Below are 16,763 nucleotides of genomic sequence, written 5' to 3'. Positions count from 1 at the left end.
CTCTAACTTGGTTTACCAAACACTGAGTGAAAGCACTAAGCAACAGGCACTCAGACTACTTACCCAGATTATACCACATGTCCCTGATTTCAAAACCAATCTGCCTTCTCATATCACCGTACCTTAAAAAAGAAAACAAAACCACTATTAAAAAAAAATAATCAAATACCAATGTGCAGAAACACCTCATTTCAAAATCTGATCAGCATTCAGAAATAGTTGAAAGAGAGAACACACACTAAACATCTACCTGTGCAAAACCTCCCTTTGCCATATTTTCAGATTACCTAATCACTCTTCAGGCCACATGGGTGGTTACAGAGATTAAATGGTGAGCATTTTCTATTCTTCAAATGGTAATGGCTGAAGGAAGCGTAACAGAGTAAGGCTGTAACAGGAACGGTGAGGGAGCTGGGGTTGTTTAGCCTGAAGAAGAGGAGGCTCAGAGGTGACCTTCGTGCAGTCTACAACTGCCTGAAGGGAGGTTGTAGAGCAGTGGGAGTCGGCCTCTTCTCCCAGGCAACTAGTGATAGGACAAGAGGACACAGCCTCAAGCTTTGCCAGGGGAGGGTCAGGTTGGACATTAGGAAGCATTTCTTCTCAGCAAGGGTCATTAGCCATTGGAAGGGGCTGCCCAGGGAGGTGGTGGAGTCACCATCTCTGGAGGGGTTTAAGAAAAGCCTGGACATGGCACTTAGTGCCCTGGTCTAGTTGCCACGGTGGTGTCAGGGCAGCAGTTGGACTTGATGATCCCAGAGGTCTCTTCCAACCTGATTGATTGATTTTTATATACCCTCTTGGCATAGCATTCTCCCAGAAAACACAACAAGGAACATCTTGTGACATCTTGTACCTTGATGCGTAAAATCAGAAAGACAAGTTTTCTATGTTTCAACAGGATTTTGTGTCCTGCCCAGGCTAGACCAAAAGCGCGTGGTCCCAGGCAGTGAATGAGCCAGGGCAGAGGTGGGAGCCCATCCTTCAGCATCGCTGCTAAACCCGCCTCTGCTCTGCTGCAAAGCTGGTGGCACCAATGCCTCACACCTCCCGTCACCGTTAGTTTAATACTCCACTCCCCCTCCACGTTAATACCAGGAAAGCTTAATGAATGGAAAACCTCCTATTGCCTTCATCAATGACAGGATCAGAACCATAATGAGCTCCAAGAACATATTTGCTCCACAGAATATTTGTAAGTTAAAGATCACTACTTAAATAACAAGATGAGCAAAATGGTAATATCTGGCAACTTGTGGGATTTCTGTGGGATAATAGTGAGATACTCTGTCATTGATATGGATTAAAGACATTCTTCTGCATCATTAAGAATCTGTTATCATCTAATGCTTAAACACGACATTTAGCAAAAACTACAAATTACAATAATTAAAATTTTAATTATTAAATATTTGATATATTAATTGAAATATATACCTAAAAAGATGAGTAAATGTGATATTGAATTAACCAATTAATTGCATTGCTTGGGCACAGAACTGGTAGTGGTTCACATAGCAATAAAAGTCACTGGTTTCACACAGCAATAAAAGTTAGTGCTTCCAGAACATTTATTGTGTCTTGAAGAATGTACGGCCTTGATTTCTGCCTCCAAAACATGATTAAACAGAAAATAACGATTGTAAAATCGTTATGAACAGAGATTTACGATTTAGCAAACTTCATTAAGTAGCCACTTCAATTGACTTAATCTATTTACTTATATTAGCAAGAAATGTCTAATTTCTTGAACATCTTCAGCAAGATACACTGCTCAGTTCAATACAAAAACCACCTGAAGAAAATTTCTGTCTAAGGTTCCCATCCTCACAAAGAGGAATATCCGTCCCCAAATGTATTTGACAGTAACTTGCAGTCCAATTACAGCTCAGCTGATGTTTTTTTGTTCAGGCCAGGAGTCTGATCTGAACTCAAACGCTCATGCATGTGCACACCAACGCTGGACGGAGCGAGCACGTGGAGACCAACAGCTTCAGCTTCGACCCCTCTTGCTTGCTAACTTTGCCCTTTGCATGTACCCTTTACACTCTTAATTACTACAGAGAATTTGCATCACTGGTCCTGTCTTGTGCAAAACCATTTTGTTCCATAAATTCTAAATCTAATGAAATAAAATTTACCTGGCTCTACAAAACCATCTTGATTTCCTTTTGCAAACGTGTAACTATAATGTTATTTATGATATTTATAACACAAGCGTAAAAACCTGAGCTCTGCTTGACATCACTTTTCCACTGAACTTGTAAATATTCCTGTTTCATCAAGGAAGCCCCACGAGTCACAGGTATGTATATTAGATCATACGGTGCTTATAAATTCTGTTTCAAAGTTCAGGTGAAGCAGAGCTTCCAAAGGAAGCGCCTCAAAACTCACGGTGGAGTGGATGAGTTTGAAGGGCTAAACTTAGCTGCCAAAACCAAAAAGGATGGGACACAGAGCCCTGTCCTTTCTGGTCAAAGCCTGCGACCCACACAGTTAAAGCAAAAAGCCTTTAAAATCACATCACTGCAGCAGTGATAAACTCTTCCCATTCTCACTGCTATATTTCTTATCATAAAAATATAAAAAAAAAAGGCTTCAATTTAGAAGGTGAAGTGATACAAAATGCATTTTCTTTCTCTATATAGATATATAATATATATTGTACATAGAAAGAGTCTGAGCTACACTTGCCGGGGGAATCACAGCTTTGAAACTCCCCATTTATGTGCACTAATTGCAGTAACCCGATTGACTACGGGAACAAACCGCCTTTGCAGGCACTCTCTACAAATATTATGACACAGAAAGAGAATCCACACACAGTGTTTGAAAACATGTAACTGGCTTTTTTCAGTGTTCAGTTAATTAATGATATGGTCCACTACACGGGAACCCCAATGAAATTTAGGAGAAATACATACATTAAACAAACTATTCATGCTCCAGTCTTATTTCCAAGCCCTTTTTCTTTTGACAGGTTTCATTTGCTGTGGGATTCTGAATAGCAGTCGGGTAGTTCAAGCTCCCTGTTCAGAGGCAGGCAATGTAATCCCTTTTCACCAGGAAAGCATACAAGGCTGCAGTCATACAAACCCATTCTTCGGGGATATCGCAGCGAAACTGGCTGTAGTTACAAAAATTCACTCTAAAAGGCCGTTAGGGATTAAGCAATAAAGAGCGCACGTAAAATGAGATTAGAATAAGCACAAAGCTAAAGTGATTTAAAAATGCAGTTTTGTAATACGTTAATACTTGTGAAAAGTCTTGACTTTATGAACATCCTGCAGTATAAAATACTGTCTTCATCAGTAATGAATCATGTAATTTAGATCTTGATTCAAGGGTAGAAACACATACAATACTTGATTCATGTTTTTAAAACCAACCTTTCATTATACCATGATTGCATCTCAATTTGAACGGGTTTAGCTAAGAAATTAAACTAAAATTATGCTAATAGACCTCAAGTTCTTGTCCATGATTTAAATGACAAATAGGACTTACTTGTTAAGTATTTTCGCTCTTTTAGCACTTGAAAAATTCTCCAGTTGTAAAGACTCTTGTGTGAGAAAAGCAACAGCCAAGTGGAAGTAGTTGTTCCAAAGCTGAAAGCCCCCAAAATGACAAGAACAGACACCATTAATTCTCTGAAATGTTTTTCTGCACACCTACAAAACAACTCGGAAGTATCTAAATTATGCACATAAATATTTAAAGGAGAAAATAACAGACACCACAGAGACGGTGTTTCTTGATATATTCTTAGTACATCTCCTCGTGTTTACATTTCCATGAAACATTTCCCATCTACAAATCCTCCTCGATTGTGTTTTGACGATTCAAGTAAAATTAAATGTGAATGCATAAATTATTGCTCCACATTTGAGGCAATAATTCTACTAAAGCATCTGCTCCAGAGAAGGGGGAGGATACCCCATTTTGCTGTTCCTGAAGGAGTTTTCTACGATGCTCTGGGTAGGACTTAGTGCTGTTCTAGGACGAGACCCACAAGATGTGAATGGATCATACAGACCTGCCAAGCCTGAAATGACTCAACTGGGCTAACTGGTCACACGGGGTTCATGATGACACATACATACACCAAAATTACGCATTTAGGGCAGAAATTTATTACAACGTTAACATTAGTCCCCAAGACGCTGGTGTTTTTTTCTTACCTGTAACTCAAAGTTGGCTTGATCAAGAAATTTTTTGTTTAGCATATCTGCATACTGATTAATTGCTCGCAGGAAGACTCTAAAAGATCAAGAGAAAATTACATAATTACACACTCTTCTGTGGTACCTTTGTATATTTGGCATCCCAGTTAGTCAAAAATCTGAGCCTGTCTGGAAAGTGAGATTTGTAGCTGTTACTTGAAAAGCAGCGTGATTTCACCACTGTTAAGTACACAGAATTATATGCAGATGTTCTCAGAATTAATCAAGTAAAGTAGCATATGCAGAAACACAACGAATGTGTTGGATAAAATCACTTGTCTCTAAAATATCTCATGATAATCAAGAGATCATTAAAAATTCAGTTTATTAGGAAAAAGTATATATATTTTAAAGTTACAGTATCATAGTGTTGTATCGAACCTAGACCTGCAACTGGCCGTATTTGAACTTGCAGGTCAAGTAAAACATGTTTTTCCAACACATGAGACAAGCACTATTTTACTCATGGCACAATAACACATAAAAATGCTGTTGAGGGACAATCTTCAACACATTGTCCACTGTTCTACTTCTAAAATGCTAATTCACTACCCAGTGTCGTTTATTGCTTTTCTAGAAAGGATGCTTCTTAAATTGCAACAGGAGCTGGCTTGACAAGCTTTAAAAATAAAACCAGATGTTACAGTATAAGTAGGTCACTACATATTCATGGTGCTGAAAAGTAAACATATTCTTCTTTGGCACCTTAATCTACATTTGCAGAATAAACATTAGATTCCTCCTGAAAACTTTAAATTTATGCTATGAAACTGCCAGCTAATGCCCAGACAAATGAGCTTGTCTTTTGAGCAGACTGTGGTAGAGATTTACATCTCCTGAAAGTACCAGCAACGATAAAGACCACTCATAACACGTACTACTTTTTTCCTCTCCAATAGCAATCTATAAAAAGAGGGTTCATACCAAATGCAAATATCAAAGTTAATCTTTCCACAGGCTGACTAACAAATATCAGAATAATTTAAAACAAACCAGTAGAGGTAGTTCAGAAGGTCTTTTACTGAAATTAACACACTTAGTGATCTCTCCTGAAAAAAAAAATTCTATTTCAAAGAATCACAGGATCAATCAGGTTGGAAGAGCCCTCTGGGATCATCGAGTCCAACCATTGCCCTGACACCACCATGGCAACTAGACCATGGCACTAAGTGCCATGTCCAGGCTTTTCTTAAACACCTCCAGAGATGGTGACTCCACCACCTCCCTGGGCAGCCCCTTCCAGTGGCTAATGACCCTTTCTGAGAAGAAATGCTTCCTAAATTTAGGAAAATTACCAAACATTTAGCTAAATGTTTGGTAATCCAAGAGAAATTAAGCTTCCAGATAACACATTGGCATCAGGATGCTAAGAGAGATTATTGCAAAAATTTTGACACCATTGGGATGTGTCTGTAGTATGAAGTCAGATCACCCCCACAGTACTGTAATGGAGAAGGAAAGTATCCAAATATGAAAATAAGAATTAAATTTATGAAAGAAAACACAAAAGAAAATTTAAAAGATGAAAGAATATATAAAAAAGAATACAGAAAAAAGTAAACACATACATATATGTGGGTATACATACATATATTTTCCAGTATTACTCTTTATAGCTAAGATGTCACAGGCGTCTGCACTCGCAGAGATGCATTTCAGGAACAGCACTTCTGCACATTATTCACCAGTATCTTTGTCAGTGTATATATTTGGAAAGAACTTCATTAACAGATTTTATAAACGAGATGAATTCAGCATACACAATAATACACTGCAGATACATGTATTTTAGATCTACGATTCAATTACTGAGCTGCAGCATATACTAAGATTGAAACTGAAGTTAGCCATGTAAGCACACTATCAACAGTTTGATATGTAACTTATACCTTGTTTTGTTTTGTGGCTTTAAAGTCTGATAATACGATGAGATTCATAAGTCTTCCTAGATGAATTTGTAATTTAACATAGTAGGAAGGGCCATCTAACCCTCCTTGCCTTATGAAGATAAAATCAGTTCCAATATCAGGAGGATTACGCCTACAATTCAATTATGTTGCCTCAAGACATCACTGTAATGTAGTCAATCTGCTCCATCTAATTAAGCTTTGGAACAATCTCATTACTTTATATACCATTATTTTTCTTTAAATTGTAACTCTCATTTTTCCCCCTATATTAATTCTAGTGAATACCAATAAGGAACAAATAATGCAGAATTTACTGTACATTGTAACTGCAAAAGCACAAAAACATAGCACAGCCCATCTGTAAAAGTGCAGTTGTAATTAAACAGCACCGTCCTCTCGTAGCCCATGTGCTACCCCTGCAATCAGGCTGCTTTAGGAAGGCAGCTATTCCTCTCAAGTTTCTACAAAAGAACATCAAAAGAAGAGATGCAGAGATTTAAGTGTTGATTTTTGAATTATTCGAACTCCATTTTAATTTTGATTTACTTTGATGACACACTCAATCCCTCTGTCACTGGGTAAAACACTTCCTAATGTATGTCAGTGAAGAAAGCCCAATTCTTGTCCCAGAGAAAGTCAACAGAACGATATTTTTATTATAACAGTATATCTTCAGGTGCAAATCAAACATAAGTCAGTGAGGATTTTGTGCCTGTTTCAACCAGTATGAAAGGATTGCTGGAAATATTGCCAGTTCCTTGACTACAACATGGGGGGCAAGCAAAAATATGACTACTCCAGATCATGGTTTTGCAAAGTGAACCATGACCAGCCCAGTACAGTAACAGTAAGATCCACCCTGAATAATCCAGATTTAACTGAGGAAAAGGGAAGTTATGGAATAATCAGAAACCAATTTAAGTACAACAACCTTCTGGCACAGAATGACCCTGTCATGACTAAGCCCATAGCGTTTTCTAGTACTATTTAGTGCCAAGAGAAAATAGAAAAATTGTGATGATTTTGATGTGATGAAGTTAATTTTAAGAACATATATTAAAATATTGGCATCAAGAACAAGCAATGTATGTATAGCATGCTCGGACAAGAAGATTACAGAGATTTCATCACAGTAGTACTCCTTTACCTCAGAGTAAAGCTTTATTGTTCTGGGGCCCAACAAGGAAAGGCTGGATTTACATAAATGTAGTTTTCTCTTTGGCTGAGATTACTGACTACCACTCCATGCTCTCAACCACCTCTTATTCTCTTACATACTGACACAAGAGTGAGGAGAAGTGGTGAACTGAGATGAGATCTCAAAGAGAGTATCTGAAACAAGATCTCAGAGAATATGTCCATATTCTGGAAATAATATGGAAGAAAATGCCATGACACATTTACTCCAAAGTGGAAAATACTGATTTGAAACTGGGACGGATGTTTGAGCTTCCTCTGGAAGCAAATTCATCTAGGAGAAAGCAAACCACAACATTAATTCGGAGAGGACACTACTTGTTTCAAAAAGCTTTCAATGAGGTTGATCTTCATGCTTAGCCTGAAGCGCACAGATATGAGCCACTTGCTCTTGTGATACCACTGTGAAAAGGACTGATAAAAAAAAAAGATAATTCACTTTTTAATTACTAATAACCCCAGGTTTGGCTGGCCATCTAAGATGGCAGAGAAAAAAAATCAGGCTTCTAGAAAGCACCTTTAGGATGCAGATAAGTCAAATGCAAAGCTGGATGGAAATTCTGCTACAGATGTTGCACACAAGTATTGAAATCAACTGAAGCTGAGAAAAAAAGGTACGTATTCCTACCCGGGGTATTCAAACACCATCCTGTGAACGAGCTGCAGTTCTGTGCAAAATAGTCAGAAGAAATAACAACAGACACAGCAAAAGTAAGACCGTTAGGTTGGCATTGCTTCATCATTTTGGTACAACACTCAGTTGTACAGCTAATCAGACAGAAAGATTATTACCCTGAAGAGATCATTTGGATAAAAAAAAAATTTGGTTGATGAATTCTTGGCTATAATCTACAAAACAGCATGTTATCCTCTGTGAAGTTCGCTGCAACTCATGAATGTAAAAATGGTTCAGGTTTACGCCCAAATAAAATTCAGAAGAGGAAGGAGAAAACTGTTATCACAGAATCACAGAATCAACCAGGTTGGAAGAGCCCTCAGGGATCATCGAGTCCAACCATTGCCCTGACACCACCATGTCAACTAGACCATGGCACTAAGTGCCATGTCCAGTCTTTTCTTAAACACCTCCAAAGATGGTGACTCCACCACCTCCCTGGGCAGCCCCTTCCCATGTCTAATGACCCTTTATTATGAATCATTCCAGGCGTTAGTTTAATCTTCTCTCCCCTCCAAAGCAGGTACTGGCAATTTTCAATAACTTCACTGTCAAAGTCAGAGAAACTGACAAAATTGGGGAAAATGTGGCTCTTCAGAATAGACAGAATTAAAGCAAGTGCATCAGTTCTGTACTGAAGAGCAGGGTGGGTGCTACTAACACATGTAAGGACGAATGGTGTACTTGGACAAAAGACAAGGAATCAAAACTGTCTCCTATGCTCAGATGGAGAAGATCAGTCCACACTGGCATACCTTATCTTGCTGCAATTACTAGTGAAGATTAACTTCCAGTGGCATGTGCATAAAAAGAAGTGCTCTCCTTGAAGTTCAGTTTTGATTAAGAAAAGAATACGCTATCCGTGTCACGAAGAGCCACAAAGTTAAACCTTGAAAAAGGGAGAAGTTCAGGGGCTGGAACCGATCACAACGTACTCTGCTGAAACACCGAGAATGTCACACACAGCAACAAAATCTAATGCTAACGTACTGGAAAAGATTTGTTAGACAAAAGACTTCATCAACCCAATTAAAAGGAGGAAATTAACATTTCCTATGATGTGATTGGAATAGAAGGAATATGATTACAGAAGGAAGTTACTTCAGGATATGAGGAAGGTGGAATGACCGTTGTTACAGGGCATAAGTATCTACCAAATAACAAAATTAACATCCTGGATAGATGAGGTTTATGTGTGCTGAGTCCCTGGGGATGAGTCGCACTGGGGATGGCTCTCAATGCATCAGCAGCTTTCTGTTGTCTCTTCTGTTGTCATTAGGTCCTTTGAAGTAGGGACTATCCTCTTATTCTGTGTTTAGATAGCTTCCATCACAGTGAGGTCTTACACCATCATCAGGATTTCTTAACACTTTATCCCTGCTTATGTATTTCCTGGTAAGACACCTTAATCAGTTCTCCATAAGCCAGAAGGAACAATGAATTACACAAACACACAGTGGAAGACTGCAAGTTTGTTAGTCAGGTGGTGGGTAGGAAAACCGCCGAGCATCAAAGTGCCATCATGGTGCAAAATGCTCGGTCTGGGTTGTGTTAGGATAAGGGTCTACTGGGAGATGTGAAATATTGGTCCTTATCTACTTGGCCCTGGCAAGACCTCAGCTGGAATATTGTTCAGTTGAAGGTACCACGCTTCGAGAGTGACACAAAACTATGGCAGAGAAGCAAGAGGACAGGAGATGCAGAAAACCATGGCACAGGTTTGACGTTAGGAAATACTTTGTGATGGTAAGGGTGGGCCATCGAGAGCAGAAATTCTCAAAAAAAAACAAACCAAAAAAAACCAGGCGAAGCAAATATCTGTGATCTGGTTGGGTATCATTCACCTTGTCATGCCTTAGGCAAAAGGACAAATTAGTACTAATTTCTTCAGTAATTTCTCCCTGTTTATGGCTCTCAATCCAGAGTCAATACATCAATTAATATGCTGCTGATTCAAGCCATGAACTAACTTCAATTGCAACTACTGAGTTCTGGGTATTGTTACTCTTATTGATTATTAATCAGTTCCAACAGGCCCATAGGTGGTTGATTGGCTTGTGGATGAACACTCAAGAGATTGCTCCAAAATCCAAGTACTGCAAAAATTAACAGTTCGATTCTGCAGTTTTACCTTTGTAGAGGGGCCTTTTTCTTCCTACAACCAACCTCAGGAAATCCAGGAGGCTGTTAACATACATCAAATCTAGACTTCAAATGGCAATAATAAATGAAGAAGGGACAAAGGGATTCAATTTATAACAGTGGTCACTGTGCAAAACAATTAATTTTTTTTTTTTCTTTCTCAGGTACAGTCATTTTTCCTCCATTCTCTCTTATAATTCATCAAGTGCCCTGATTTGCTTGTTTAAAAATATTCTATGCCCCATTTTCTTTCATTCAGCTTCTCGCATCATTGGAAAGTATTTGCTGAGGAAAGCTGGAAGCTACACAATGCTGCAACACACCTCTCTCATCGGGTAACGCACACACACCAACCGAGCTGCCTCTGCAAGAAGATTTTTCTGGAGAAATAATCTAGAGAGAGGTATTCCAAAAGCAGAAACATTCTTACAGTCTATTCCATTTTGTACGTTATTTAGTTAGCTCTAGTACCCAGGGATTTGGACTTACACTACAAGCACTTAAGCAAAATACTTATGATAAGAAAATATGAAACGATACAAGCTATAAATGTACTCCTCAGTATTTTTTCTTAAGCGAACATCAAAAAAGAACGAAAGAACTAACAAATGACTTCCCTAATGACAGAATAATTATCTAAACAAGAATATACAGATACAGCTTAAAATAATTTAGGTTTAGCTGATAATTCAATAAAAGAGAGGGAATTTGGAGTGAGGTTATGAAAGGCACTATTATGATGTCATTTCAGTTAATTTAGATGGAAGGATAATGAATGCTTTATTACAGCTGCTCAGCCTTCCTGCACATCATCATGCTTTCCATGCTTGAGCTTTTGCTTCTCTGGGAGACAAATTTACTCTGCATAGATGAGACAGACTACTCTTATCTTGTCAGACTGTGTACGAAACAACAGACCTAGACCTTGAAATCCCAATGCAAAACCCAAACCTGAATAAATGCTCACTAAAGCATGAATAGCAAAGCCTTCTTTTAAACAGCAATCACTTCAAATACCTTCCAATTCTTTTTCAACTTCTCAAGTGTTTCCGAGCACAGTCAAGTTTTAAACAACTTTTCACTTACATATGAATTAAAACTTGTATTTTAATATACTCCTATAACCACTTCTCTACTAGAATTGCATACAGTATGGTGATTCCCCAATTATTTTAACCCTGGAACACAGAGAACACGTAGGGATCTCATACACGTATTTTGTACGAGTCAAATGAAAGTCAAGATCATTAAAATGAGTGAGCGTGAAATTATCTGCCCTCCTTGCATCTCCCCCCAGTTGTCTCCCTTCCCAAATTCTCTCTCTCTTTTCTTTTCTGGTGATGTTATTACTGTTCACACATCTTCACACTCCCAGACCTGGCAACTGCCCAGCCCAAACGAAGGTTTCCAAAATCCTTTTCATTTTACACTTCTGTATATGATACCTCTCTGTCCAGTATCTCTCTCTCTCTCTCATCTGTTTATAATATTCCTTGTAATATCCTCTAATTCATCAGGCTAAAGAGCAGTCAAAACTTAAAAGAAAAAGAAACAAAAACCTGGATCATTTGCTTTCTTTTGCATTACAATTCCTGGGCTGACTACAATAATAGCACAGAGTAATCCTAATGAAGACTTGCTACTAAATACTTACATTAGCATAATCTTCTCATAATGTCTACTTCATACCGGCACAGGTGCACCATGTCACTTTATTAACCTATTTTCTAATAAATATTTCAGAAACTGTTTTAGCATATTATCTATAATCACTGACACCTCTTTCCTAATTTATATTCTGTGCTGTGTGTCCTCTAAAGCAATGGGGACAGGTGAATGAAAAATAACCACAAGTTACAAAATTCTGAAGGACAAATTTGTGGCCTGACTACCAATAGCTGGTACTGTGTAACAGACACAATGTCTTATTTCACAAAGCACCTTTGCAGTACGGCTGTCTTGCACCTTAAAATCAAACTGATGGCACAACTCTGTTGGAATAGACAGGCAACAGTGTTACACCACCGGACAATCAAATGACAAAAGTTTACAGAAACAAACAGGATAAAGCCAGGTTTGGATTTACAGCCCATTCAAATGTCCTTGCAGAAGTACTGTGGCTGCCCCGTAGCTGGAAGGATCCACGCTCATACCCAGTCCACCTCAGATACCTGCTCAAATCGACAGCACTTCCCGGCAAGAAAAGCACCCTTAGCATGAGGACAGCACCAGTGCAATGCTCAACCTGAAGCGTAGTTGTCTGTTTAATGGTCTTGGCGGAGAGTCAGAGGAGCACAGAGATGTTGAGGTTGGAAGGTGCCTCTGGAGGTCTCTGGACAAACTGGAGCAGGTTGCTCAGGGCTGTGTCCAGTTGGGTTCCAAGTACCTCCAAGGATGGGGACTGCCATGGGGAACCTCCTTGGACAACCTGTGGCAGGGTCTGACTGCCCTCACTCTCCTCCTTTCCGCACCACTACTCTGAAGTCTAGGCTGTGGTTTCTTGATGACTTTCAGAGTGCAGGAAAGAAGAAGCTTTAGATTTCTGTACTCATTTTCAAAAGCACGAGTAAACTTTGTCTCCTGAAATTTTATCCAAGATGTAACTCCAGACATGGATATAACCTTATGTACTAAATGTCACCACCTAGAGAATTTTATGACAGAGTAATAAAAGCTTGAAAATAGCGTTTTCTAAACGAAATGCTAGAAGACAATTTAATTGAGGAGTTTTTATCTAAGGCTACAATACTAGGAAAGTAGTGCCTATTGCAAGTGGACAGCATTAGTGCTCCTCTAACCCAAAAGTGAACATTCTAAAGGAAGACGACTTACTGAATTCAGAGAGACTGTTTCTTATTATGGTGATTGGCAAAACCTTGCAACAGATCTTATAATTTATAACAAATGCAATTTGTTGTAGTGCTGCTGGAAGAAACTTCTGCAACCGAGTTAGCTATTAAACAAGCAGTTTTCATTATAACGTGCTGCTCAATAAAATGCAAAAGGTCTTTCCTACATTACAGATATCATCACCTCCCCCTGTTGAGTTTATTTGGTAAAAAACATTCCTTCCAAGCAAGTGTGCAACCACAGAGGACAGCTTCATGGGCGCTCAGATGATCCGAGCCTGCTAGCCAGGGCTGGTGGATCTCTCCACAGGCTTCAACACCCAGCTCTCCTGGCAGCCTGATGCTTTCATCGGCCAACAGCTGGTGGGTGCAAACAGATGCTGAACCGAGCTCTGCCTTTCCAAACTGCGAAGGAAGAGAGCTTTCCTCATACCCCCTCCACACAAGATGTCTGTGCAGGCTGTTATCAAGGCAAGAGTGGAGTCTCTTGAAGGATGTCATCTGAGTTCTTATTTTGATGTGACCTGAGATGGGAATTCAGCTAGCTTTTGCAGTGGTAAAAAAAAAAAAAAAAAAAAATCAATAAAACAGAAGATGTTTTTTCCTATCTCACAGCTTCTTAAAGAAGCATTCAGTCTGGAAAGAGAAATAATTAAAAAAAGGAAGTAACTCATGGCAAGCATGGGAAAGGAGATCACAGGTAAATCTTCCTTCAAAGCGTGAAAATTCTGACTGAATTTGGCAAAAAGTTTTCAAATACTTGTCAGTGTCTCGCGGTTTGCAGCACGGGAACCTCCCCCATCTTCTGCTGACAGCACTGTCCTCTGTAACGTACCCATTTCCATGGATACCTAGAGGTGAATACAGATTAAGGCTATTTTATGTAATTATGGATAAATCAATAGAATCGATTCCCTACATTTCACATTCTTTGGCATTTTCATCAATCTTGCAATCAATTGTTCAGACAATTGCAGCTGGCTAAACAAATGTCATAACATTGCCTGAAAAAGCACCTCAATTTTTCCTGTGGGTATTTAATTACTTTATCAAAATCCATCACAGAATACTAATGAGGAAAAAGAAAGTAATCTGCAGACGAAGAAGGTGTCCAAAGGTTAGTTTAACACCTCTTCAGCACTGCTGGGGTCATAAATCAGGTGTGCTTAGCAACTGAGTTTGCCGGAGAGGTCTCTTCTCTTTGTCCATCACCCAAAATGTAAAGTTCACGGTGATGCCTGACGGCAGAAAGGTTCCACGGGAGCTGAAAAGAATGCAGCTTTTAGTTCTGCGCCTTACTACTACTTTTATTGTCTAACTACCAAGAGTCACAAACACAGAGACACTGCCCAGAAGAGCTGAACTTTCACAAAACTGGGATCCACCTCCCCAGCAAACACACCCCATAAATGACCCCCTGGGAAGAGGTTAAAACACGACTGCTTCCAACAGATGAGAACGATAAACTGCAGCAGCTGCTCTGCTTTGCTGTTCCAAGGGTGCTTATGGGGCTGACAGCTTTGTGAAGGGGTCCCTAATGCTGCTAACGCAAAAAAAAACACCTTACTGGAGCTTTAGGTAAGCCTGCATTTGATCCCAAGAGTGGCTCTCGGATATTAAAGTCACACAAAACGTTTTCAGAAGGCAGTGGGGTATGTGAGCGAGAGAGAGCGAAGTGAGACGAGAAGGGCACTCGTCTCCTGTACAGGCTATTGCCCGCCTAACCCAGCTATTAACCTTTGGATAAGATCAGTGGTTTGCTATTCTTTTAATTTCTCTTTCAGGCTCTTGTCCGATACTGTTTGTAGCAAGGAGACAAGACTGGAATAAATGCTTCAGTACGATGCTTCAATGCCTGCCACTAACAGAAACCCTCCCAGCACAAGGCCCATAAGGAGCCCGTCCCTTCCGTGGTTATCAGCAGGGTTTTTGGCTCCCATGGAAGGAGTTAATGTATCCTGAATACAAGGCAGCACACATGGAAACAAATAAATATGTAAATAAATATGGTCATGTGGATCTACACATTAAAGTGGCATTAAATGCTTGTTAAACTAAAACAATTGGTGGTCTAGCTGCAGGTTTGATTAGATGATTATTTAGGATCACACTCAGTATCTTGACTTCCTAATGCCTTGTTGCTGAGAATCCCAGAAAACAGGACTAGAGGGGTCTTAAGGGGTCCGTTTATCCCTGATGTCTCTGCTCACTGCAGAGGGCTTGGACTAGATGACCTTTAAAGGTCCCTTCCAACCCAAACTATTCTATGATTCTATAAACAGTCACAGATGATACAGCACAAAAATCAGGCTTGCAGGGCAGATAACAACAGTATAACATTTATAATGTTCTTTTTCTTGTTGCAGTCCTTTATTTTGGGGAAGCCCAGAAACACCGATTACCTCTGACTGCCTCCAGCATTCATCCCACCCTTACTACACACGTTCTTTCTCCAGTCCAGAAGAGCCAAATAACACTGCAGATAAAAACAAACTGTCTCATATGAAACCGCAACGGAGCTGAACAATCAAGCCCATTTCGGTTCACTCTCCCACTGAGCCTAGCACACACCGGCAGAACTGCAGGGCAGCAGAGGGACGTTTCCGACACCACAAACAGATCCACTCGCAGCCTTCAGGCGTCAAAACAAGGTGCTCTTGTGCGAGGTGGCTGCAGTGTGTGGTCTGTGGATGTGTTCAAGGCTTGGGAGGATCCAGCACTCGCTCTGACATGCCAATCCTCCCTGGAATTTTAAAGCTGGTAATTAGTTTCTGCCTGGTAAAGTCGAAGCCTCAGAGGCAAATGCAATTGGGGTCTCAAAAAAAGGGCCAAGTGTGTCAATGGGACAATCAATCAGGTTGTAAGAGCCCTTTGGGATCATCGAGTCCAACCATTGACCTGACACCACCATGGCAACTAGACCATGGCACTAAGTGCCATGTCCAGGCTTTTCTTAAACACCTCCAGAGATGGTGACTCCACCACCTCCCTGGGCAGCCTCTTCCAATGGCTAATAACCCTTGCTGAGAAGAAATGCCTCCTAATGTCTAACCACAAAGTTTTTGCTAAAAGACTTTTCGTATTAAATGAGTTGTGAAATACAGTTGCAGATGTATATGCCACTGACACGAACACATCGTTGTTTACGAGGACAGCCAAACATGCCTTTCATTTCGTTAAGAAGCTTAACCCACTTCTCCAGCCATTTAGACCAGAATATGCTAAGCTCCATTCCCTGACTGCCAAGCACTGGTCACACGCAGAAAGCAGGATCCGCTCCACCTCCGGAGGCATGCAGCCCATCCCCTGCCCCAGCCTCCCCATGGGTGAACATTAAAGCTTGGGAGCATCACTAAAGCACACCCGCTCTCCAGGGAAGGCTGAGCATCTCTGTAGAGTTATAAACTCTGGCTTCAGAAGCCTTGCAACAGGATCCTCCAGAATGAAAGCTGGTTTTCTGCAATTTCTTTTATGCAATACTTTAATTTTACTCTCTCTGTTAATTCTGAGGAAGCACTTTAAGCTACTAAAACATACTACATGGATAAAGTACTTTTAGAACTACAGGAAACTACCTGGCTGTCCTGGTTTGGCCTAAACCAGGCCAATTTTCCTTTCAGTGATTTTTACTTTGAGCCAAGTCTCTTCTAAGTAACTGCACTTTCTGAAACTGACTGCATGTTTTGCAGACAGTGTCTGCTTCTAGGACTGATGACGCTTAAAGTTTGTAGTTATCACTGAGGCACCGGTAGGGATGTTGTGCAGAAAG

At 40.0% G+C, this 16,763-nt stretch overlaps 1 protein-coding gene across 2 annotated transcripts in view; it reads right to left on the bottom strand.

Moving 5' to 3' along the window:
- DOCK1 (dedicator of cytokinesis 1) overlaps positions 1-16,763 on the bottom strand; it is a 313,699-nt gene that overhangs the window by 79,271 nt on the left and 217,665 nt on the right. For both annotated transcript variants that reach the window (XM_068400212.1, XM_068400213.1), the window contains exons 30-32: positions 4,179-4,257; positions 3,505-3,605; positions 64-122 (exon numbers count right to left, since the gene is read on the bottom strand). In XM_068400212.1, the coding sequence (XP_068256313.1) occupies positions 64-122; positions 3,505-3,605; positions 4,179-4,257 (239 nt within the window). The remainder of the gene's footprint in view (positions 1-63; positions 123-3,504; positions 3,606-4,178; positions 4,258-16,763) is intronic.

Source organism: Nyctibius grandis, chromosome 4, assembly GCF_013368605.1.
Source record: "Nyctibius grandis isolate bNycGra1 chromosome 4, bNycGra1.pri, whole genome shotgun sequence".
NCBI lineage: Eukaryota > Metazoa > Chordata > Aves > Nyctibiiformes > Nyctibiidae > Nyctibius > Nyctibius grandis.
Note: the sequence above shows the minus strand (reverse complement) of the source record. Positions and strands in the feature narration are given on the sequence as shown.